Consider the following 27,229-nt stretch of genomic DNA (forward strand, 5'->3'; position numbering starts at 1 on the left):
GCGCCATTCATCCCCTCCGCGGAGCAATCCGACTCTCTGCTGTCGGCTGCTCAGGTCTGGGGGACGCTTCCCGTCATGCCTAGCGCGCCAGGTATTCGGGCTGCACAGAAGGTAATAAGCTTCGGACTACAATTCCCAGCGGCTCCTGAGAGCGGTGTCACGTGCTCCTCCACGCAGGGGGCGGGGCTTGGTGTCTGAGCAGGACAGGGCTACTCCCGGAAGATCGTGCCGCACACCGGAGAAAGAGTGCGGGCCGTCCGACGGGGCCGAGGACCACTGCAGGTGGGTGCCGCACTACAACTCCCAGCATGCCCGCACACAGCGGGGCTGCACGTGTCCGGCACAGCCAGGCGGCACTGCTGAGCCCATTCAATGGCTACGCTCTCCTGTGTACCATGTGTGTGAGCAGCGTCTGCTAGGATACAGCCTGCCCTCTACTGTACTGTCCCTATGTATATACATTCTCCATATACAGCCTGCCCTCTACTGTACTACCCCTATGTATATACACCCCTATATACAGCCTGCCCTCTACTGTACTACCCCCTATGTATATACATTCCCCATATACAGCCTGCCCTCTACTGTACTACACCTAATGTATATACACCCCTATATACAGCCTGCCCTCTACTGTACTACCCCCTATGTATATACAGCCTGCCCTCTACTGTACTGTACTACCCCTATGTATATACAGCCTGCCCTCTACTGTACTACACCTAATGTATATACAGCCTGCCCTCTACTGTACTACCCCTATGTATATACAGCCTGCCCTCTACTGTACTACCCCTATGTATATACAGCCTGCCCTCTACTGTACTACCCCTATGTATATACATCCCCTATATACAGCCTGCCCTCTACTGTACTACCCCTATGTATATACAGCCTGCCCTCTACTGTACTACCCCTATGTATATACATCCCCTATATACAGCCTGCCCTCTACTGTACTGTACTACCCCCTCTGTATATACATCCCCTATATACAGCCTGCCCTCTACTGTACTACCCCTATGTATTGACAGCCTGCCCTCTACTGTACTACCCCCTATGTATATACAGCCTGCCCTCTACTGTACTACCCCTATGTATTGACAGCCTGCCCTCTACTGTACTACACCTATGTATATACAGCCTGCCCTCTACTGTACTACACCTATGTATATACAGCCTGCCCTCTACTGTACTACCCCTAATGTATATACAGCCTGCCCTCTACTGTACTACACCTAATGTATATACAGCCTGCCCTCTACTGTACTACACCTAATGTATATACACCCCTATATACAGCCTGCCCTCTACTGTACTACACCTAATGTATATACACCCCTATATACAGCCTGCCCTCTACTGTACTACACCTAATGTATATACACCCCTATATACAGCCTGCCCTCTACTGTACTACACCTAATGTATATACACCCCTATATACAGCCTGCCCTCTACTGTACTACACCTAATGTATATACAGCCTGCCCTCTACTGTACTACACCTAATGTATATACAGCCTGCCCTCTACTGTACTACACCTAATGTATATACAGCCTGCCCTCTACTGTACTACACCTAATGTATATACACCCCCTATATACAGTCTGCCCTCTACTGTACTACACCTAATGTATATACAGCCTGCCCTCTACTGTACTACCCCTATGTATATACAGCCTGCCCTCTACTGTACTGTCCCTATGTATATACAGCCTGCCCTCTACTGTACTACCCCTATGTATATACAGCCTGCCCTCTACTGTACTACCCCTATGTATATACAGCCTGCCCTCTACTGTACTGTCCCTATGTATATACAGCCTGCCCTCTACTGTACTACCCCTAATGTATATACAGCCTGCCCTCTACTGTACTACACCTAATGTATATACACCCCCTATATACAGCCTGCCCTCTACTGTACTGTCCCTATGTATATACAGCCTGCCCTCTACTGTACTACCCCTATGTATATACAGCCTGCCCTCTACTGTACTACCCCTATGTATATACAGCCTGCCCTCTACTGTACTACCCCTATGTATATACAGCCTGCCCTCTACTGTACTACCCCTATGTATATACAGCCTGCCCTCTACTGTACTACACCTAATGTATATACACCCCCTATATACAGTCTGTCCTCTACTGTACTACACCTAATGTATATACAGCCTGCCCTCTACTGTACTCCCCCTATGTATATACATCCCCTATATACAGCCTGCCCTCTACTGTACTACCACAATATATATCCCCTATATACAGCCTGTCCTCTACTGTACTACCCCTATGTATATACATCCCCTATATACAGCCTGCCCTCTACTGTACTACCACAATATATCTCCCCTATATACAGCCTGCCCTCTACTGTACTATCCCTAATAAATATATATATATATATATATATATAATAATCTCCTCTTTATACAGCCTGTCCTCTACTGAACTCCCCACTATATATCCCCTATATATAGCTTGTCCTTTAGTGTACTACCCCAATATATATATATATATATATATATATCTCCTCTATATACAGCCTGCCCTCTACTGTACTACACCTAATGTATATACACCCCCTATATACAGTCTGTTCTCTACTGTACTACCCCTATGTATATACATCCCCTATATACAGCCTGCCCTCTACTGTACTACACCTAATGTATATACACCCCCTATATACAGCCTGTCCTCTACTGTACTACCCCTATGTATATACATCCCTTATGTACAGCCTGCCCTGTACTACACCTAATGTATATACAGCCTGTCCTCTACTGTACTACCCCTATGTATATATATCCCCTATATACAGCCTCTCCTCTACTGTACTACCCCCTATGTATATACATCCCCTATATACAGCCTGTCCTCTACTGTACTGTACTACCCCTATGTGTATATACAGCCTGCCCTCTACTGTACTACCACAATATATATCCTCTATATACAGCCTGCCCTCTACTGTACTATCCCTAATATATATATATATATATATATATATATATATATATATATATATATATATCCTCTTTATACAGCCTGTCCTCTACTGAACTCCCCACTATATATCCCCTATATATCCTCTATATACAGCCTGTCCTCTACTGTACTGTACTATCCTTATATATCCCCTATATATAGCCTGTAACACACACATCCTGTCCTACTGTACTACCCTTATATATCCTCTATATACAGCATGTCCTCTACTGTACTAACCCTATATATATTCCCTATATATAGCTTGTCCTCTACTGTACTACCCCTATATATCCTCTATATACAGGATGTCTACTGTGATATATATGTAGTACAGTAGAGGACAGGCTGTATATAGGGGGATATACAGCCTGCCCTCTACTGTAATATATACACACACCCTGCGCTCTCCTGTGTACCATGTGTGCATCCCATCTGCCAGAATACAGACTGTCCTCTACTGTACAACATGTATATCTCCTCTATTTACAGGCTGTCCCCTACCTTAATATGGATATATACTACAGTGGAGGACAGTCTCTATATAGGGGATATACAGCCTGCCCCTACTGTGTGTATATGTGTGTATGTATATATATAAATATATATACACACACACCCCTGTACTCTCCTGTGTAACGTGTGCATCCTGTATGCTAGTATACAGCCTGTCCTCTACTGTACTATACATATATATTGCTCTCTTCTGTGTACTGTGCCCAGCATCTGCAGCAATACAGACTCTCCTCTACTCTCCTCTACTATGCCTGTATATCCTGTTCCATCTCTATGCTGCACTATCCATATATATATATATATACACACCTCCTACGATACAGCCTGTCCTCTACTGTACTGTCACATATATCTATCCTGTCCCATCCCTTTACTGCAGCACCTCTCTATATATACATCCTGTCCTGCCCTTGTATATGTCCTGTCTTATTACTATACTGTACCAACACACACATATATATCCCCTATATACATCTTATCCCATCACTATGCTGTAGCATATATATATATATTCTCCTAGAATGCATCCTGTCGTCTACAGCGCTACATGTCTACATACATCCTGTCCGATCACTATACCGTACTGCACTACCGCGCATATATATATATATATATATATATATATATATATATATATATCCATCCCTGCAATTCATCCTGCCCCATCACTATACTGTAATACCCCTATATATACTCTACAATGTATCCTGTGCTATACTGTACTACTCCCTATATAACCCTACAATGTATACTGTACTACTCCCTATATAACCCTACAATGTATCCTGTACTATACTGTACTACTCCCTATATATTTATACATTCCCTACAATGCATTCTGTCCCATCACTTTAATGTTCTGTAGTTTCCCGTATATAAATACATCATATCCTATCACTGTACTATAGTTACCCCATATATATATATATATATATATATATATATATATATATATATATATATCTCCATCCCCTATAACACATCCTGTCCCATCACTACACTATAATCTACTGTAGTACCCCACAAAACTATACATTCCCTGTCATACAGCCTTTCCCATCACTATGCTGTACTACCCTACATACGCGCATCCCCTGAACTCCATCCTGTGCCATCACTATACTCCACCATGGTACCTCATATATATATACATCCCCAAGAATGCCAGCTGACCTATCACAAGTCTACTGTAATACCGTATATAGCATCCTGTCCCATCACTATAGATTAGGACAGTATGGTGAGCTGTGACATGTATACAGTCCCTGGTTGTGTCAGCAGGTTTGCCTCTATGCCGGCTGTATATATAATGTATCCTCTAGATTGTGCTTGGCATGTAGCCCCCCGGCGTACATCTGATCCCCACATGTATTATAGAAGTATCTTTACTGCCAACGAGTGCTTGTAATGTGCTTCCCCAAGAGTCTCCACAACCAAAGCACGCACCTCTCCACTACTCCTCGTCATCATCATCTGTGGGGGTTATAGGGGGTCTCCAGCCTCCTGCGGGGGCCGCTGCTGCTCTTCTACCGACCTGCATGGTGACATCCCGCTAATAACATGTCGCTGGTCACATGGTGCCTATAGTCATGTCTGCTGAAGTCACTGGCGTGTTGGCACTATGGAGGCACAAGAACGCCAAAGTGGCAGCGATGCGAGGGAAAAACTGTATCCTGTCGGATTTTTCAGCAATTCTGTTGAAAAATCGCCTACTCTTCCCTATAGGAGGAAAAACCATCATTGCGCTCGCATGTACCGTACATGTGTGTGTCACGCGAGTGCAGTGCGGTCTTATCCTATAGGCAATAATGGGCGATTTTTTATTTTTTTAATTTTTTTTTTTTTAGTGTTTTCCATGCACGTGAAAATCGCAAGTGCAGCGATGTGAGTAATCTAGCAGTGCTATAGGGGAAGGGGGGAGCCGAAAACGGCCGCCGGAGCAGGAGCGCCCTGAAGCGAAGGCGCGGGTACGCTTTAACTTCCGTAGAAGTAATTTGGAGTTAAGAAGCATCGATGATGGCGCACTAGAGGACGCAGCCCGGATTTCTCCTTCAGCATTACACAGTGCCCATCTTAAAGCCCCCCTTACACAAGCGTACACATATTTGCGCAATTAATGATGGGGTTTTTTTTGTGCGACCATCAGCGTATTTTACTGTACTTTTTGAACCCGCAAGGCATGTTCGTTTGTGTGCGGCAAGCAAGCGACGCACCGATTGAAATAGCTAATTAGTCTAATGAGTTCCGGATGTGTTCTTTTTCCTGTGCAATTACGCAGCGTATCGCTCATCTCCTAGCGATTTTGCGTGCGTTTGCGTCTTCATTGACTTTTGGATTCGCAGGAAAATAGAGCACGCTGCATTGGGCGCACAAATACACCCATGAGAAGGGGGCCAAGCCCTCCAGAGGGGAGTCGCATTTTGCGGTGGTCTTCTAGCCTGGTCGACAGAAGGGTCGGCAGCCCCTTATAATATCCGTCCGTGTTCCATAGGCCCCCTGCACACAGCAGAGCCGGATTCCACATATGTAATCCGGGACCTTTCCACGATTACATTGTGGAAGGGTTGCGGATCAGACGGCTTCTATTGTCTTCAATGGAAGTCATTCGTGCAGAATCTGCGGAAAAATGGAGCATGCTGCGATCTTTCCTCCACAAGTGTGCAGGAAGAATCGATTTCCTGTAGCATTCTATGGACGCGATTTGCCGCGGATCCGTGGTGCAGACGCCCGCCGCTGAGTCCGCAGCAAATATTCGTCCGTGGGCAGGAGCCCATAATAAGATGTGCGGTTACAGGTCTTCTATTGAGCTTTTCTCCAAACTTTGAGTTTCAGCTGAGGCAAAGTTTCAACTCTCAGCCTGCAGTGGGAGGGTATGCTGGGAGTTGTAGTTCTGTAACCGACTCATCTCAAATCTCCCCTTCATCTCCAAACTATTGGAACACCTGGTTTACTCCCATCTTATAAGCTATTGCTATGGTAAAAATGGATGGCCGTTTAAGGAAAGCTGAGTGTAACCTGTGAATGACATCATATGACCCGTGACGTCATATGACCCGTGACGTCATATGACCCGTGACGTCATATGACGGAGCCCACACAGTGCTAGGTTCAGCAACGAATTCCTACCTGACCTGCGTTAGGCGGCTTTATCTATAGCCCCATTACATCGGGGTGTCACACATCATTGGACAGTTTACAATGTATCATTTCATTGGTTACTTTAGACATTACATGGCCGTCATTGGATACACGGTCACGTGGTTTGTCTAGTACATTCCATGATGATTCTGTGGCGTACATATATACCCACACATTCAGTCCATGATTGTTTCGTTATTCTATTGGTTGATAACGGCATCCATGTTGTTATATCTTCATATTCTTGCTAGAGCTTTTAAGCCGAATGTAGAACCTTCTTGATGCTCTTCTCTTATCTTGACATATGTCTCTTGGTACATACAGAAATGACATCTGGTCCAGATTTCTGCAGCGCCTGTAATGACCTTTCTGTCAGATAATTGTTAATTGTGTGGTTTAAATTCAAACAATCTATATAAATTGTCTATAATCAAATATCTTCCTTTAGACTATCTATCAGAGCACTCTCTCCTCGACCCCCTACAGTCCGGATTTCGCCTCCTACACTCGACAGAAACTGCCCTTACAAGGGTGTCAAACGACCTCCTAACAGCCAAATTGAGGGGCTATTACTCCCTACTGATCCTCCTCGACCTCTCCGCAGCATTTGACACTGTTGACCACAAACTCCTCCTCAGTATGCTTCACTCCATCGACCTAAAGGACACCGCTCTCTCCTGGGTCTCCTCCTACCTATCCGACCGCTCCTTCAGCGTCTCCTTTGCTGGCTCTACCTCCCCTCCTCTTCCCCTTGCTGTTGGGGTCCCCCAGGGCTCGGTCCTTGGCCCCCTTCTTTTCTCTATCTACACAGCCCCTATTGGACAAACCATCAGGAGATTTGGCCTCCAATACCACCTCTACATTGACGACACCCAGCTATACACCTCTGCCCGTAACATCTCTGCACCTTTCCTCCAAAACATCACCGACTGTCTGTCCGCTGTCTCTAACACCATGTTCTCTCTCTACCTAAAACTCACCTCCTGGTGTTTCCGCCCTCCACTAATCGACCTCATCCTGACACCTTCATCGCAGTGTGGGGCACCATAACTCCCAGCATGCCCGTTGCCTTGGGGTTTTATTCGACTCTGATCTCTCATTTACCCCCTTTATCTAATCTCTGTCCCGAACCTGTCATCTGCACCTCAAGATCATCGCAAGAATCCGCTCTTTTCTCACCATGGACACACTAAATACGCTTACTGTCGCCCTCATCCACTCACGGCTCGATTATTGCAACTCGTTGCTGATCGGCCTCCCCTGCTCCAGACTCTCCCCTCTCCAATCCGTCCTGAATGCGGCAGCCAGGCTCATCTTCCTGTCCAGCCACTACTCGGATGCCTCTGCCCTGTGCCGGTCACTGCACTGGCTGCCCGTTAAATACAGAATTCAATTTAAATTCACCACCTTCATCCACAAAGCCCTCCACAGTGCAGCGCCCCCCTATTGCACCTCCCTCATCTCAATCCATCACCCAGCCCGGGCTCACCGCTCTGCTAACGAAACTAGACTGCACGCCCCTTTAATTCGAACCTCTCACTCCCGCCTCCAAGACTTCTCCAGAGCAGCACCAGTCCTCTGGAACGCACTACCAAAGGCTACCTGGGCAATCCAGGACTCGCAGAACTTCAGGCGTGCTCTAAAAACGCACCTCTTCAGGGAGGCTTCCCGCATTCCCTAAACAAACCCCCTGTACTCCGCCTGATAACATGCTCCCTGACCTACTGACTGCAATCCCTGCTAGCCATCATAAACCGCTCCTGCAGTCATACTGTTTCTGCCGTCACACGGCTAAATGTCTGACCATTGTCTATGTGTATAGCATCGCTCACTCTCCACCTCGCCATACAGTGCACATCTCCAGCCCTTTACCTTCTGTATCACCCCATTATCTGTAGTATGTAAGCTCGTTGGAGCAGGCCCCTCACCCCTATTGTTTCCATCAACTGATTACTATATGTAACCGTGGTTCTGTAATGTTTGTATTGTCTTTCTGTATCCCCCCTGTCTATGTAAGCGCTGCGGGATATGTTGGCGCTATACAAATAGAGATTATTATAACTAGAGTACATGACCTGCCAGGCTGCAGAACTTGTAGGTAATGATGGGAGTTGTAGTATGAAGGCAACCGGGGCTGCGGCCGATATACTCAGGTCAGTCGTCTTTGACATTGCAGGAGTTAATCTGCTTTCTTTCGTCTCCCCTAGTTGTGTTCTGAGCTTAAACGGAGATTATCACTGCTGGTTGGTATGTCACCCAACTTTCCCAGAGCCCAGAATGACGCATATAACGGGAGATCCCCTGTACCTCACTGGCAGAAGAGAGGGGCGGGGGGATGATGAGGATGTCTGATCGCGGCGGAGCGCCCCCGCTGGCATCCTTAGATTTTGACCTTGTGTCTTCTCATCCTCTTGACGAGTCGTGCTAATAAGGTGCAATGAGCTTTCCATCTTAAGTCATTCCTCCATAGACTAATATGAGATTAACCTCTTAATAGCCAAAGCGCTCCCATACCTGCCCCGATGTAACCCGGGTGGCGACACGTGCCCGTCGGCTCTTACCTCTCACCTACTTCGCTGCCAAGACGAGAGTGTGCGGTGATAGATGTGACCCCGGGCTGCGAGTCATTAACCCCGCGTGTGTGTTTCACAATAGTGACCCCTCACCCAGATTCCGGAGAACACGCTGAGCGCTGCCTAAAAATAGTTACTTGTGACTCGTCGGTGTAACAAGAACCACCACAGAAAGTCGTGTTTGTCTGTGTAGAAGCCCCCCCCCCCCCCCCACACCTTCCCGGTTACAGTTTCCACCAGTCCTCGTCTTCTGACGAGTCGGTGCCCTTTTAGACTGAGAGCGACTGAACGAGCGCCATTTAAACGGAACCATTAATGAACGAGCCAACGGTGATTTTTAGGTCTGCGTAAAAAGCGAACAATTATCGTTGGGCCGCTGGTTCACGTTTAGACCGAACACTCATTTGAACGATAGTCGTTCCGTCTAAAAGCAGCTTTATTTGTTTCCAGGAAAGTTGGGTGACAACCAAAATGGCCGACGTTCCTGCCGATATAAACAGAGTATGTAGATTGTCCATTTACTGTTCAGGAATCTGGGAAAGCTGGGTGATATCCCAGCTGTCACGATACCCACGCTGGTTCTAGCAACTGGCGTAGTTTAGTCCCTGGCGGTCTAGTAGAGGTCGGTTCAAAGACTTATCGTTACTTGTAAGGGTGCAGTCACACAAGCGAAATTCTGATGCTGCGAGATGCACTGAAACCGGCTGCGTTATTTTCAGAGGATCCACGTAAACGCATGACCTTTTTTGTTTCGCAGTTAAGCTGCGAGGTGCGAATTTTGACTCTGTTTTGGAATGCGGAAATGCTGCGCAATTTGCTTCGGAAATTCCACAGCATTTCCGCTACGTGAAAACGTACTTTTATAGTGACATGTCAGAAGTTTGGATTGGTGGAGGTCTGGGTGCTGCGACCCCCATTAATTGCTAAAAAGACGAACACCGATCACGGCGAGCGGTCCGCAGTCTTCCTCACTCCAGGGAGAGCTGGGAAAAAAGACCCGGGCCTCGTACTCAGATGAGCGCTTTTGCGCCTTCGTTTTTGCGATTGTCGGGGGTCTCGCCATCCGGATCCTCACCAAACAAAAACTTCTGGCATATCAGAACTTTTCTGAAAGTTTACTCGTGTTTTAACATTCCAGTTTTCTTGATGTGATTGGATTTGGACAATGAGGTCACGACAGGAAAACACACACAGCTGGGTGGAAACTATCAGCAAGTAGGTAAAGGGTCCGGCGGATATGTGGGATCCCTGATGACACATAGCAGCATGTGAAGAACCACAACAGACACATGAGCTCAGCGAGGAGGAAGCACGTCAGGTCTGTCTGTGTAATAGAGCTTCCTGCACTTGGATTTAAGGCCGCGGCGTGCGGGGTCCGCCGGAGGACAGCTGACTGCAGGGGTCTTGTTGCAGCGTCCACTGGCAATGAGTTTGGGCCGGGACATTGAAGTGTTGTGTGCATTTCTGGACGGACCGGATGTATTCTGCTGGATGCGTTATCTTTACAGGTACGTGGGGGGGTTCACAGCAGATGACCCCCTGTATGTAGCCGCCATAGTTGTATATGTGGTTGGCCTTCAAATGAATGTCTGGTCACAGCATATTCCGCGCGGAATCCGCTGTACCGTAGGCTGCCATGCTGCCGATCACACATACTGCGCTCGATAAAGATCAAAGCATTCATCTATCATTGGTGCGTATTATACATGCATGCACGCCAAAATAGTGCATGGCGATTCGTAGCGCGCAGCATGTGCATAATTGCGTACTTGCTGTGCGACTGTTACGTGCGGGTAGCATGCAATGAATTCCGGTCGTGTGAAGCTGCCCTTAGGCTAGGCTGGCGGTTCACGAGTACAAGCATGATTGTGCACGCCGCGGCGCAACTTTTTTGCTCTATGAATGAGACTTATTTGCGCACATATGAACGCGTTTTTCTGTACTTTTTGCACACGCTCATATGTGAGCAGCATACGAACAATCCCCGATTTAAATCGCTATTTAGCCTGTTGAGTTTCAGATGTTTTTTTTTTTTTACTTGCATGGAATCGCGCATTTATTCGCATATTGCGCACCATCCATTGACTTCTATGGAGATCTTTGGTGCGCAAAATCTGCAGAAAGATAGAGCATGTCCTGTCTTGTTTTGCGTGGTGTGAAAATCTGCGTGCAAAATACGCCAATGTGAACAAACTCATTGAAATCAATTAATTCTAGTCACTGCGTATTGCGTGCGCAAATACATCCGTGCGAAGACTGTGTTAGTAAACCGTGGGGGGATATTACAAGTCTGGGATCCATAGGAATGCTTGGACCAATCATGTCTCAGCGTTACAGCTGTGGGCTAGGATGTTCCGAAACTTGGCACCGCTGGGTATAGGAAGGTTGGCGGGCATCACGGAGAGGTGGTAAAGGAGGCGGTGCCAGTAATTGTTGGGGTTGTTGGCTCATAAAGCAGGAATCTGCTCCTCTGACTCCATCTGAGCAGCTGTGAACGTCCATCACAGACCTCGGCGTTGATCTTCCCGTCCTGCCGGCGATATGATTGGCCGTCCGCTCGCTGCCGCTGTGACAATCACCGGAATTATTCGCTGTCGGTCCTTCCCAGTCGCCGCTGCGTATTTATCTGCTCATCGCCTGCTCTTCCTGGCGTGTTCCGCCGGCGGCACAGAGAGATCTTTGTTGTGGGGTGACGGCTGGCGTGCTCCGCACAAGCGTGTGTCTGCGTGTGCGCTGCTTAACCCTCTGCGTGCTGGTTTACATTTTTTTTGTGTGGAAAGTTATCATTGTGAGGCTCTTGGGATTCGTACGCGTCGCACGGGGCCCACGCGGTTTGTAGTATTTGCTGTTCTCTCCTTGACCTTTTGTGACGCGTTTCCTCTTCAGTGAAACAAAGCATGCGGATTTATGAATGATTTTTTATTTCCAGAAGTGCTTAGGTCCTCGCTTACCGCGGCATCTGAGGGGCCGCTGGGAGCCGCCGTCACGCATCCTGTCAGCAATATAAGGAAAATGCTTGGTGTTCGATTATTTATTTATTTCTAGTATAAGGCCGGCTTCACGTGAACAAAATTGCGCGCGCCCCAGCACATCGTATTTGCGCACTGAATGAGGCTTTTTCTGCCTGCTCATTGGCTTATTTTACTGAACTTTTTGCACCCCAAGGCATGTTCATTTGCGAGTGGCAAACGTACGCATCAATTAAAATAGCTAATTAGTCCCAGATGTGTTCTTTTTCCTGCACAATTACGCAGTGTTTTACGCATCTGCTTGCATATTGCGCACTCAAATTACAAAGCCTCATTGACTTCAGTGGGGACCTCTAGTGCGCAATTACGCAGATAGAACATGTTGTAATTTTTTTATTTATTTTTTTGTGCACAACCAACATGTGCGTGCAAAACACGAAATGGAAATTAATCCAAGGACAAGTACTAAGGGTGCCCTGTGTAGCCATGTCTGGGTCCCCCATATATTAGGACAAGTACTAAGGGTGCCCTGTGTAGCCATGTCTGGGTCCCTATATATTAGGACAAGTACTAAGGGTGTACTGTGTAGCCATGTCTGGGTCCCCTATATATTAAGTCAAGTACTGAGGGTGCCCTGTGTAGCCATGTCTGGGTCCACTATATATTAGGACAAGTACTAAGGGTGCACTGTGTAGTCATGTCTGGGCCCCCTGTATATTAGGACAAGTACTGAGGGTGCACTGTGTAGTCATGTCTGGGCCCCTATATATTAGAACAAGTACTAAGGGTGCCCTGTGTAGTCATGTCTGGGTCCCCTATATATTAGGACAAGTACTAAGGGTGCCCTGTGTAGTCATGTCTGGGTTCCCTATATATTAGGACAAGTACTAAGGGTGCACTGTGTAGCCATGTCTGGGTCCCTTATACATTAGGACAAGTACTAAGGGTGCCCTGTGTAGCCATGTCTGGGTTCTCCTCTATATTAGGACAAGTACTAAGGGTGCCCTGTGTAGCCATGTCTGGGTCCTTATATATTAGGACAAGTACTAAGGGTGCCCTGTGTAGCCATGTCTGGGTCCTCTATATATTAGGACAGGTACTAAGGGTGCACTGTGTAGCCATGTGTGGGCCCTCTATATTAGGACAAGTTCTAAGGGTGCACTGTGTAGCCATGTCTGGGCTCCCTATATATTAGAACAAGTACTAAGGGTGCACTGTGTAGTCATGTCTGGGTCCCCTATATATTAGGACAAGTACTAAGGGTGCACTGTGTAGTCATGTCTGGGTCCCCTATATATTAGGACAAGTACTAAGGGTGCACTGTGTAGTCATGTCTGGGCCCCTATATATTAGAACAAGTACTAAGGGTGCCCTGTGTAGTCATGTCTGGGTCCCCTATATATTAGGACAAGTACTAAGGGTGCACTGTGTAGTCATGTCTGGGTCCCCTATATATTAGGACAAGTACTAAGGGTGCACTGTGTAGTCATGTCTGGGTCCTCTGTATATTAGGACAAGTACTAAGGGTGCAATGTGTAGCCATGTCTGGGTCCCCTATATATTAGGACAAGTACTAAGGGTGCCCTGTGTAGCCATGTCTGGGTCCCTATATATTAGGACAAGTACTGAGGGTGCACTGTGTAGCCATGTCTGGGTCCCTATATATTAGGACAAGTACTGAGGGTGCACTGTGTAGCCATGTCTGGGTCCCTATATATTAGGACAAGTACTGAGGGTGCACTGTGTAGCCATGTCTGGGTCCCTATATATTAGGACAAGTACTAAGGGTGCACTGTGTAGCCATGTCTGGTCCTCTATATATTAGGACAATTACTAAGGGTGCACTGTGTAGTCATGTCTGGGTTCTCTGTATATTAGGACAAGTACTAAGGGTGCAATGTGTAGCCATGTCTGGGTCCTTATATATTAGGACAAGTACTAAGGGTGCCCTGTGTAGCCATGTCTGGGTCCTCTATATATTAGGACAGGTACTAAGGGTGCACTGTGTAGCCATGTGTGGGCCCTCTATATTAGGACAAGTTCTAAGGGTGCACTGTGTAGCCATGTCTGGGCTCCCTATATATTAGAACAAGTACTAAGGGTGCACTGTGTAGTCATGTCTGGGTCCCCTATATATTAGGACAAGTACTAAGGGTGCACTGTGTAGTCATGTCTGGGTCCCCTATATATTAGGACAAGTACTAAGGGTGCACTGTGTAGTCATGTCTGGGCCCCTATATATTAGAACAAGTACTAAGGGTGCCCTGTGTAGTCATGTCTGGGTCCCCTATATATTAGGACAAGTACTAAGGGTGCACTGTGTAGTCATGTCTGGGTCCCCTATATATTAGGACAAGTACTAAGGGTGCACTGTGTAGTCATGTCTGGGTCCTCTGTATATTAGGACAAGTACTAAGGGTGCAATGTGTAGCCATGTCTGGGTCCCCTATATATTAGGACAAGTACTAAGGGTGCCCTGTGTAGCCATGTCTGGGTCCCTATATATTAGGACAAGTACTGAGGGTGCACTGTGTAGCCATGTCTGGGTCCCTATATATTAGGACAAGTACTGAGGGTGCACTGTGTAGCCATGTCTGGGTCCCTATATATTAGGACAAGTACTGAGGGTGCACTGTGTAGCCATGTCTGGGTCCCTATATATTAGGACAAGTACTAAGGGTGCACTGTGTAGCCATGTCTGGTCCTCTATATATTAGGACAATTACTAAGGGTGCACTGTGTAGTCATGTCTGGGTTCTCTGTATATTAGGACAAGTACTAAGGGTGCAATGTGTAGCCATGTCTGGGCTCCCTATATGTTAGAACAAGTACTAAGGGTGCACTGTGTAGCCATGTCTGGGTCCCCAATATATTAGGACAAGTACTAAGGGTGCACTGTGTGGTCATGTCTGGTCTCCTATATGTTAGAACAAGTACTAAGGGTGCACTGTGTAGGCATGTCTGGTCTCCTATATGTTAGAACAAGTACTAAGGGTGCACTGTGTGGTCATGTCTGGTCTCCTATATATTAGGACAAGTACTAAGGGTGCACTGTGTAGCCATGTCTGGTCCCCTATATGTTAGGACAAGTACTAAGGGTGCCCTGTGTAGCCATATCTGGGTCCCCTATATGTTAGGACAAGTACTAAGGCTGCACTGTGTAGTCATGTCTGGGTCCCCTATATATTAGGACAAGTACTTAAAGTGCCCTGTGCAGCCATGTCTGGGTTCTCCTATATATTAGGACAAGTACTAAGGGTGCACTGTGTAGCCATGTCTGGGTCCCCTATATGTTAGGACAAGTACTAAGGCTGCACTGTGTAGTCATGTCTGGGTCCCCTATATATTAGGACAAGTACTTAAAGTGCCCTGTGCAGCCATGTCTGGGTTCTCCTATATATTAGGACAAGTACTAAGGGTGCACTGTGTAGGCATGTCTGGTCTCCTATATGTTAGAACAAGTACTAAGGGTGCACTGTGTGGTCATGTCTGGTCTCCTATATGTTAGAACAAGTACTAAGGGTGCACTGTGTAGCCATGTCTGGTCTCCTATATGTTAGAACAAGTACTAAGGGTGCACTGTGTGGTCATGTCTGGTCTCCTATATATTAGGACAAGTACTAAGGGTGCATTGTGTAGCCATGTCTGGGTCCCCTATATATTAGGACAAGTACTAAGGGTGCACTGTGTAGCCATGTCTGGTCCCCTATATATAAGGACAAGTACTAAGGGTGCATTGTGTAGCCATGTCTGGGTCCCCAATATATTAGGACAAGTACTAAGGGTGCACTGTGTAGTCCTGTCTGGGTCCTCTATATATTAGGACAATTACTAAGGGTGCACTGTGTAGTCATGTCTGGGTTCCTATATATTAGGACAAGTACTAAGGGTGCAATGTGTAGTCATGTCTGGGCTCCCTATATATTAGGACAAGTACTGACGGTGCACTGTGTAGCCATGTCTGGGCTCCCTATATGTTAGAACAAGTACTAAGGGTGCACTGTGTAGCCATGTCTGGGTCCCCTATATATTAGGACAAGTACTAAGGGTGCACTGTGTAGCCATATCTGGGTCCCCTATGTATTAGGACAAGTAGTAAGGGTGCACTGTGTAGCCATGTGTGGGTCCCCTATATATTAGGACAAGTACTAAGGCTGCACCATGTAGCCATGTCTGGGTCTCCTATATATTAGGACAAGTACTAAGGGTGCACTGTGTAGCCATGTCTCGGTCTCTATATATTAGGACAAGTACTAAGGGTGCCCTGTGTAGCCATGTCTGGGTCCCCTATATATTAGGACAAGTACTAAGGGTGCAATGTGTAGCCATGTCTGGGTCCCCTATATATTAGGACAAGTACTAAGGCTGCACTGTGTAGCCATGTCTGGGTCCTTATATATTAGGACAAGTACTAAGGGTGCACTGTGTAGCCATGTCTGGGTCCTTATATATTAGGACAAGTACTAAGGGTGCACTGTGTAGCCATGTCTGTGTCCCCTATACATTAGGACAAGTACTAAGGGTGCACTGTGTAGCCATGTCTGGTCTCCTATATGTTAGAACAAGTACTAAGGGTGCACTGTGTGGTCATGTCTGGTCTCCTATATATTAGGACAAGTACTAAGGGTGCATTGTGTAGCCATGTCTGGGTCCCCTATATATTAGGACAAGTACTGACGGTGCACTGTGTAGCCATGTCTGGGCTCCCTATATGTTAGAACAAGTACTAAGGGTGCACTGTGTAGCCATGTCTGGGTCCCCTATATATTAGGACAAGTACTAAGGCTGCACTGTGTAGCCATGTCTGGGTCCTTATATATTAGGACAAGTACTAAGGGTGCACTGTGTAGCCATGTCTGGGTCCTTATATATTAGGACAAGTACTAAGGGTGCACTGTGTAGCCATGTCTGTGTCCCCTATACATTAGGACAAGTACTAAGGGTGCACTGTGTAGCCATGTCTGGTCTCCTATATGTTAGAACAAGTACTAAGGGTGCACTGTGTGGTCATGTCTGGTCTCCTATATATTAGGACAAGTACTAAGGGTGCATTGTGTAGCCATGTCTGGGTCCCCTATATATTAGGACAAGTACTAAGGGTGCACTGTGTAGCCATGTCTGGTCCCCTATATATAAGGACAAGTACTAAGGGTGCATTGTGTAGCCATGTCTGGGTCCCCTATATATTAGGACAAGTACTAAGGGTGCACTGTGTAGTCCTGTCTGGGTCCTCTATATATTAGGACAATTACTAAGGGTGCACTGTGTAGTCCTGTCTGGGTCCTCTATATATTAGGACAATTACTAAGGGTGCACTGTGTAGTCATGTCTGGGTTCCTATATATTAGGACAAGTACTAAGGGTGCAATGTGTAGTCATGTCTGGGCTCCCTATATATTAGGACAAGTACTGACGGTGCACTGTGTAGCCATGTCTGGGCTCCCTATATGTTAGAACAAGTACTAAGGGTGCACTGTGTAGCCATGTCTGGGTCCCCTATATATTAGGACAAGTACTAAGGGTGCACTGTGTAGCCATATCTGGGTCCCCTATGTATTAGGACAAGTAGTAAGGGTGCACTGTGTAGCCATGTGTGGGTCCCCTATATATTAGGACAAGTACTAAGGCTGCACCATGTAGCCATGTCTGGGTCTCCTATATATTAGGACAAGTACTAAGGGTGCACTGTGTAGCCATGTCTCGGTCACTATATATTAGGACAAGTACTAAGGGTGCCCTGTGTAGCCATGTCTGGGTCCCCTATATATTAGGACAAGTACTAAGGGTGCAATGTGTAGCCATGTCTGGGTCCCCTATACATTAGGACAAGTACTAAGGGTGCACTGTGTAGCCATGTCTGGGTCCCCTATATATTAGGACAAGTACTAAGGGTGCACTGTGTAGGAAATGAAAATTCCAGTCTGGTTGCGCCGTGCCATGCATGTACGCAGCCACTACACCAGTGTGATGTCCCATTAATGTGAATGCCGTGATTCACCTGTGCCATTTATATATAATGGGTTTTTTTGGCCCAAATCTCCCATGAAAATCAATGGATGCGTGAAAAACTATGGTGTGTGCGCGCTCCCCCCCCCCCCCCCCCCCCCGCCCGCCCAAGCACCCACTGACTTTAATGGTTTGTGACGTAAGGCCCCCTCTGCACAGACCTGAGCGGGCATTGGCCCGTGTTACTGTACTTTTGTGCCTACTTTATATGCAAATGTGGAGCAAAATAGAGCATACTACTTTCTTTTTTTTTTATTGTGTAACTCAACACTCAGAAAAATCCGCACGTGTAAACGAGCCCATTGAAATCAATTATACTCCCTGCGTATTGCACGCGCAAATACGTCCAAGTGAAGGAGGCCTAATGCAAGAGAGAGGGATGTAAAACGCACACAGCACTCGTAGTGAAATCAGGCGTTTCTTCCCTTGACTAGAATTACATTCGCTCGTTTAAATGAGGCCTTGGGAACAGATAATGCTTCTCGCCTGCAGCAACCAATCAGATTCCAGCTTTCATTCTTCCTAGTTAGGTTGGAAAATGAAAGCAGTGATGTGATTGGTTGCTATGGGCAACGCCTCAGCTGCACAGGGCCAGTGTTAGACCATGGAGGTTTGTTCCATACACTCTTCAATAAACTTTATTTATAAAGACAGATTATGACGATTGCACCCATTTTGCTGTATAATCCCAATTACCCTTTAGACTTTGCTACCAATAAAACAGCTGGCAGCAACCCAGGAGAGCAGCGGCCGCCGGCGCTGACAGGCGGCATGTCCCTGCGTATTTCTCATGAATGGTAATGTTATGTATGGCGTGTCATCATCTCGCCCTTTGCTCCTCCGCTGGGCCTGCCCCCATGTCGGGCGGTATGGATGATACACGTGGGTGTGGTGATAATTATGTTGTCGCGCTGCCAGTATAAGAACAGGTATTGGAAGTTGTCTTTACTATTACAGGAAGATGCTGCGCCTGGCGTCCTGCTCGTCGCTGCTGCTGCTGCTCAAGGCCGTGGTGGGGCTGCCCTGGTTCCAGTCCGTCGGCGCCGTCTTCGTTTTCTACCTGGGCTCCGGAGGATGGAGGTTTATGAAGGTTTTCTACAAGACCATTGGGCGAGATTTGAGGTAACCAAAAAAACCAAAAACCAACAGTTTTTATTATGGTGGGTGCGTTTTTTGGGGGGCTTTGTACTTGAAAGTTCAGAACGGGAGTTGTGGAGGCCAGAAGTCATCTGCGGGCGTCCATGTTTGAAGCACAGAGGGTTGGGATGGAGGAAGGTTAACGCATTCAGGTAAGTGTTGTCGCTGCTTTTGATTGGGAGGATCTCCGTAATTCGTTCTCTTCCGTGAGGTAACCAGCGCTGCGGGGCGCCACCATGTCTGTCAGAATCAGATGTCTGTTGGTTGGCGCCTCCGAAACAAGACGCTTCTTTTTAGCTGTCCACTCCACTACTGGACGGCTGCAGCGAGAGCAGATCCGGTCACAGGCCTAAGGCGCCATTTACACGGGACTAGTATCACTCAAACTGCGTTCAAACAAACTGAATTGAGCGATAATCGTCCTGTGCAAGAGCAACAAAAATAGTTTACTGTTCGTTCGCTTCTCATTATCGCTCAGTCAGCATGAAAAACATCGCTGGATCGCGGGATTCTCGCTCAGTGTAAATACTCCTTGATCAGCGCTTCATATAGAAGGGGAAGCGCTGAGCGAAAAGCCCGCAATCCGGCGATATTCTCTGCACGAGCGCTAACGACCTTAGCGGTAACGCCGGCATTCATGCAGTCGTTTAGACGAGTCTCATCCCGTCTAGATAGGGCATACGGGTAGGTTTATACCAAAAGCTTACCACTTGAACGAGCGAATGACGCCAGAATTCGCTCATTCATTCACACAGCCTATTTACACAGCAGATGCATCGTTGGCTCATTCAAACGATAAGTCGTTCACATTCGCTGTATAAGTGACCGACAACGACTGAACGAGTGCTTTTTAAACTGGACGCTTAGTGAACGAGCCAACGATGTTTAATGCTTGCATAAAATGGACGACAAATGAAAAGTGAACCGTTATTGTTCGGTCGTTGGCTCACGTTCAGACTAAATGATTATCATTCACGTTTGCTTGCAATTTTTTTGTTTTTTTTTTTGAACGATCTCATTTAGTCTAAAAGGGCCTTCAGTCACAAAAGTGGTGATGAAGGTGCTGCCGCGGATATGGCCTGCCTGGATGTCCGTAAAGCCTCTGATACAGTCCTACGTACAGCATTTATTGATAAGTTAGGGAAAACTGGACTTAACCCTTTGATAGTCCGCTGCAGCAGATAACGCTGAAGGTCAGGGCTGTAAATTCCTATCACTGGCATACCTGCCCCCGGGGTGCAGGTTCTCCTCTGTATACACAGGGCCAAGGAAAAGATGATCAAAGGTTTTGCAGTAGCAGATGTCATACCCATGTAAGCAGAAATCCACTACTACATTTATGTGGGGATGTAGTGTTCAGTATGCCAGCTGCAGGTGTGTGCATGTAGCAGAGCTCTGTGTGTACGTGCATGTAGCAGAGCTCTGTGTGTGCGTGCATGTTGCAGAGCTCTGTGTGTGTGTGCATGTTGCAGAGCTCTGTGTGTACGTGCATGTAGCAGAGCTGTGTGTGTGCGTGCATGTAACAGCTCTGTGCGTGCATGTAGCAGAGCTCTGTGTGTGCGTGCATGTAGCAGAGCTCTGTGTGTGCGTGCATGTTGCAGAGCTCTGTGTGTGTGTGTGCATGTTGCAGAGCTCTGTGTGTACGTGCATGTAGCAGAGCTGTGTGTGTGCGTGCATGTAACAGCTCTGTGCGTGCATGTAGCAGAGCTCTGTGTGTACGTGCATGTAGCAGAGCTCTGTGTGTGCGTGCATGTTGCAGAGCTCTGTGTGTGTGTGCATGTTGCAGAGCTCTGTGTGTACGTGCATGTAGCAGAGCTGTGTGTGTGCGTGCATGTAACAGCTCTGTGCGTGCATGTAGCAGAGCTCTGTGTGTGCGTGCATGTAGCAGAGCTCTGTGTGTGCGTGCGTGTAGCAGAGCTCTGTGTGTGCGTGCGTGTAGCAGAGCTCTGTGTGTGCGTGCGTGTAGCAGAGCTCTGTGTGTGCGTGCGTGTAGCAGAGCTCTGTGTGTGCGTGCGTGTAGCAGAGCTCTGTGTGTGCGTGCGTGTAGCAGAGCTCTGTGTGTGCGTGCGTGTAGCAGAGCTCTGTGTGTGCGTGCGTGTAGCAGAGCTCTGTGTGTGCGTGCGTGTAGCAGAGCTCTGTGTGTGCGTGCGTGTAGCAGAGCTCTGTGTGTGCGTGCGTGTAGCAGAGCTCTGTGTGTGCGTGCGTGTAGCAGAGCTCTGTGTGTGCGTGCGTGTAGCAGAGCTCTGTGTGTGCGTGCGTGTAGCAGAGCTCTGTGCGTGCGTGTAGCAGAGCTCTGTGCGCGCGTGTAGCAGAGCTCTGTGCGCGCGTGTAGCAGAGCTCTGTGCGCGCGTGTAGCAGAGCTCTGTGCGCGCGTGTAGCAGAGCTCTGTGCGCGCGTGTAGCAGAGCTCTGTGCGCGCGTGTAGCAGAGCTCTGTGCGTGCGCGCGTGTAGCAGAGCTCTGTGCGCGCGCGCGTGTAGCAGAGCTCTGTGCGCGCGCGCGTGTAGCAGAGCTCTGTGCGCGCGCGCGTGTAGCAGAGCTCTGTGCGCGCGCGCGTGTAGCAGAGCTCTGTGCGCGCGCGCGTGTAGCAGAGCTCTGTGCGCGCGCGCGTGTAGCAGAGCTCTGTGCGCGCGCAGCAGAGCTCTGTGCGCGTGCGCGTGTAGCAGAGCTCTGGTGTGTGCACAATATACAGTATACAATGTGTGTATAATGTGAACTTGCGTGCTTGCGCCATTGTTTGAATAGAAACACTAAGTTTAATAGCAGCTGACTGTTCACTGTTAACCCCCTTTTCTATACTAGAACCCCAAAAATAAAAGCGGTACCCCCTCCACTTTGTTAGATCAGTGACGTTTAAATTAGTATGAGATATTTTTTTTCTGTTGTCTAAATCTGGGGTGTGAGGGCCGAGTCCCGCATGGTGACCAGAGGCGGTTTAGTCTTTCTGTTACGTTGGTAGGTGACCTAGGAGATGGTTAATAGGTAAGGTCTGTCTGTTTGCTGATGGCACACAATTGTGTGATGGGAGATTTAGCCTTACAGGATAAATGGTTGAAACAATGGAGACTGTGCATAGCGGATTGCTTCAGAATATACCGCACCTCCCTGGAATTTTAATTAATGCGTTGAACCACCATTATGTTTTACCCTGATGTACTCAGCATGTGCCTAAACAGCAGTTTTCAGCCACGTATGGGGCCGTTCTAAAAACTGCAGAATCACAAGCGGATCTGATTTGTGGAATTTGCGCGTGTCACACCCACGGAAGATCTACAAATCAGGCCGCCCATAGGGATACATGGGCGTCTGCAAATGAAATAAAGCATGCAGATTTGATTTGTGGACCTTTTGGTCCGGAAAAAAAAAAATCGCAGCATGCTCCATTTCAGTGCGGATCCCACATGGACTGCTTCCATTGAAGTCGATGGAGCCGTCTGATCCATAATTGACATTGCGAATAAGCCGGGGATGCTGTGAGAAAACGGGAGTTTAAAAAAAAAAAAATTTAAAAGGCTTCACTGTGCATGAAGAAAAAGGAGACCCGCACAGGATCCGGATAGGTATCGCAGTGTCCTCGGCCGCGGGCAGGGTCGGAATCCACTGCGGGCTCCCACGTGCGGAATCCGATCCGCCCTTGGACAGGAGGCCTAATGCTTTTCACTATTGAAGTCTATGGCATGAATCCACAAATGTCTGCACTATATATGCTGCAAAAATGTACATACTGCAGATTTATTTTCCGCCCTGTCAGTTAATTTCCACATTGATTTAGGCCTCCTATCCACGGGCATAATTGTATTGCGGTATCTGTGTGGTTCTCCCGCGCAGATGATCCCCAACTCAATATGCCCAAAGACTATCATTGGGCATCCGCAAGTATTTAAATACCTGCGGATGCCATTTATTTCCCAGCGTGTGGATCACACATGCGGGAAAAAACGCAGCATGCTGCATTTTCTGTATTTTTCCCGCACGGACGACTTCTGCAGGCTTCCATTGAAGTCAATGGAAGCTGTCCAGATCTGCCGCATGTCCGCAGCTGACACTGCGGATGTGCAGCGGGAAAGCAGTAGTTTAAAAAAATTAGGCGCGGCGCATTACAGCATGGCCACCGTTGCTATTCCCAAAGGTGTTTCCTGGCTACACAAGTCCTCTTAGTTGTATAGTGATCAGTATGATGGGTTACCATTCAGGGCTGTAGGAAAGATGAGTGGCAATCAATATGGGCTAATTGAAAGATTTCAAACCGCTTGACAAAATACGATGGAGAAATGTTCTCTGAATGACGCGCAAAACCTTCAGCAATAAGCGATTGTAGAGGGATCATCAGACAAGCGGCGCTTTGTGTCCGTGGATGTAAAGCCTTCTGTGACAGGCTGAATTCTAATGTCTCATCCATAAAAAGGAGGAAGAATCCGGATCCTCAGAACAAAGTCTTCCTTCTTTACAACACTTAGACCGTTCTGTTTCTTGACTCCCTGCGCTTAGACAATGTTCATGTTCCTCTGGTGGTTGCGCTGCCTCCCACATGCACTGAGCGTTGGCATTGTCCTGCAGGGGGTATGAGATTGCTGAATGCAAGAAACTGACATCACGCTGCACAAAGGGGGTTGAAGGGCGTTTCCCACCAAAAAAAATCACCCAACTCTCCACAGACCCTGAAAGGCAAATCCCTGCACCTTTTTCTGTAGGTATGTTCCCCGCCAGTACAAGATAGACACACTTAACATTCTGGAAACAAATCAGCTGCAGAGCGCACTCAAATAACTAGGGGAAAAAAATAAAAGTGCTTAAAATTAATTAAAAAATGAATACCCACCGCTCCTGGCGACTCCTCGTCCAGCACTGCCCACCCCGGAAGCAGCCGGTAGTTACGTTCTGTTCGTTGTGAATGGCTGAGCGGTTACGCACACAATGAATGGCACGTGACCGCCGGCTGCTTCTTCTGGGTTCCGTGTGGCGGGTACCGGAGCTGCAGTGCTGGACATAGCAACGGCGCGGATAAACGCCTTGTAATTGCACGTGGACACCATTGATTATGCGCCCGTAGAGAACATTGGGCTCCGTTGCATGTAATATGCAGCAAAATAGAACATGCTGCGTCCTTTTTTGCGCTTGTGTCATACTCAATGTATACACGCAGACAGAGTAAGTCAGTGTATTGGATTGCCCACAAATTACCGCGTATCATACGCACGTACATCTCGCGCATAATTCGCTATTCAAATACGTTCGCGTGAGCCCGGCCAAAGGCTGCATTCACACCTAGCTGATATGATGGTGATTTTCCGTAGCTGAACAAAACTGAAGCGAATTCTCACCAAAATCGGAGTAAAACCTCACAGATTTTACCCTTTCAGTTGAATTCAAACTAAATGGGTGAAATCTGCGACAAATTCACGCCAAATGGTGCAGATGTTTATAAAGTTGTGCAAAATCTGATGGATTTTGGTGCATCTGCTTCAATATGCGCTCTATTTTGTGTGGACGTTGATACGGATCCGCAGCACATTTCACCCATTTAGTTGAGCGAGGGATGACTGCTGCAGATCCGTGTCAAAATCTGCACCAAATTTGTGAATGCCCCCCTAGGCACATTATAGATAAAGGTACCTTTTAGGCAAGGTGATGATCACTCAAACTGTTGCTGGGGGCAGCGAATTTGGGCGAACATCACCCGACAGTGGTTCTGTGTAAAGGGACCTTTAGCAGTATGGATGACCGCGTGCCATGGGGTGATTTCGCCCAGCGCACTCTTCAGCTTGCCTAGTGATGCGGCTATTTCATCTGCCTGCCTATCACAAGTGCTATACTTTGTACCCGCAGTAAATCCGTGCCGTTTGCTCTTCGTCCTTGAACGTGGTTTTCCTGTGTAGATCTGCGATAAGCCCTGGACTCTGATCCGGCCCCAATGTTTAATGTTTTATAGTTGTGGAGCGCAAAGGAAGCGATCAGCAGGGCAGACACACATGCATTTATTACACCAGTAGTAATAGTGCTGAGCATGTGCAATGGTGCCAACGTGACCGCCATTCTGGAGGCTGCGAGATAACTCGCCATATCTGTCCCATCAGCTGTAAATAAGGACTTTGCACACTTTCCCGCCATCCTGATCGCACTTTGGAATGGCGGGGGCATAGAGAGGGCTCATGCACTAACTTGTCTTTGGGCATGCAAAAGGTGCTCTAATTTAAAGTGTCTAGTCTGTATCTCAATTGGGCACCTTGTAGCCACTCATGTGATGGAAATGATGATGACAGCAGAAGATGAATGTGCTGATGATGTCAGAGGCGCTGACTTGGGATGAAATCCACATAAAACTTTATTTAAACAGGACATAACGTGGAAGCAAAACATTAAGGGCATGGGTGTGTAAAAAGTTTGATGGCCAGGGCTGCGTGGGAGGGTCTAGTGTTGCGACGTGTAAGGGGTAATGGAGATCAGTTAGAATCCATAGACTAGCGGTATCATGTGCAAGTCCACAGCAGCACAGAGGTATCTAGAAGAAGTGTGTGCGCTTCTTGGTGTGGGTGGGAAGGGACCTCTCCACTTGTGATCAGGACTTTGTGACAGCGGAAGAAGCAGGACAAGTTGTAAATTGTAAACAGGTAGTGATTGGAAGAGTATCCCAGCAGCACAAAGAATTTTAGGAGAGGACTAGGAATTATTAGGAAATTCTACTACAGCTCTGCTACATGCACGTCACACACAGAGCTCTGCTACATACATTGTTCCTCCCATACAACAGGGATCAGAAGCAACACAGCACTGGAGATGAAGGACCTGTGATGACATCACAGTCGTAGTCTGCTCCTGATCACATGACTGTGATGCTAATCCCGATTGAATGGCTTACATGCTCTGCCCCTGATGACATGACGGTGACGTCATCAAAGGTCATGCATCCTTGTGCAGCTTACTGGCGAACTACAAACCCCCTGCGGCCTCAGTTGCTATGGAATACTAACGAACACCTAGCCGGACAGCAGCCGTGTGTGTACAGGACCATTGATGATGTCACTGTCATGTGATCAGGTGCGGAGCATGTAACTCCCTCACTGGGGATGAAGGACCTTTGTAACTTCCTCACTGGTATTCTTGGCATCTGTCTGACCCATAGGGGGCGTTATGGACCCATTTGGCATGTGTGTTTCTCGTGACGAACGTACACACTGCACACTCTGTGAGCCTTCTTGCACATAATCCATAAGCGTCTGTTTCTCTTCTGTCTTTGCAGAGGCGCTATTACACTTTTCCGGGTGAAGCTGCAGGTTAGAAGACACCTGCGACAGAATAACACCATCCCCATGATATTTACCGAATGTGTTAAACGCCATCCCAACAAGACGGCGCTGATCTACGAGGGCACCGACTCATCATGGACATTCCAGGAGCTGGATGAGTTTTCCAACATGGTGGCCAACTTCCTGTACGCTGAAGGCTACCGGGCCGGGGATGTCATAGCGCTATTCATGGAGAATCGCAATGAGTATGTCGGGTTTTGGCTTGGCATGGCCAAAATAGGAGTTGAAGCCGCTTTGATTAATTTCAACTTGCGTCTGGATGCCTTGGAACATTGCTTCAGCGTCTCAAACTCCAAGGCTGTGATCTTTGGACAGGAGATGTCCCAAGGTGAGGGGGTAATGGGGGACGGACTTCGATATTACCACACAGATGACGGTGTAGACTGTGACATGTGGAGTCCTGAAGGGCAAGTGGGACTAGATGGAAAGATTGGGACCTTATTACATAAATACTGTGTTTTCAAGGGTCTTGGAAAGTAGAATGACATCCCCGACTGGTAGCCATATTGGTTGCCACCAAGCTTTCTAGAGTCCTGATACTCCATGTATGCAGCAGTGCTGGATTAGGGATGTATTGAGTAATGATTGTT

At 47.5% G+C, this 27,229-nt stretch overlaps 1 protein-coding gene across 2 annotated transcripts in view; it reads left to right on the plus strand.

Moving 5' to 3' along the window:
- The first annotated feature begins 119 nt into the window (after positions 1-119).
- The window catches only part of SLC27A4 (solute carrier family 27 member 4), a 43,282-nt gene continuing 16,172 nt past the window's right edge, over positions 120-27,229 (plus strand). Inside the window, exons 1-3 of one of the 2 annotated variants that reach the window (XM_066580485.1) lie at positions 120-282; positions 19,158-19,322; positions 26,573-26,967. In XM_066580485.1, the coding sequence (XP_066436582.1) occupies positions 19,162-19,322; positions 26,573-26,967 (556 nt within the window). In that variant the 5' untranslated portion in view covers positions 120-282; positions 19,158-19,161. Of the gene's footprint in view, positions 283-10,701; positions 10,734-19,157; positions 19,323-26,572; positions 26,968-27,229 lie in introns of those variants that run through there. The other variant, XM_066580484.1, reaches the window with a different exon arrangement.

Source organism: Eleutherodactylus coqui, chromosome 10 (genome assembly GCF_035609145.1).
Source record: "Eleutherodactylus coqui strain aEleCoq1 chromosome 10, aEleCoq1.hap1, whole genome shotgun sequence".
Taxonomy (NCBI): domain Eukaryota; kingdom Metazoa; phylum Chordata; class Amphibia; order Anura; family Eleutherodactylidae; genus Eleutherodactylus; species Eleutherodactylus coqui.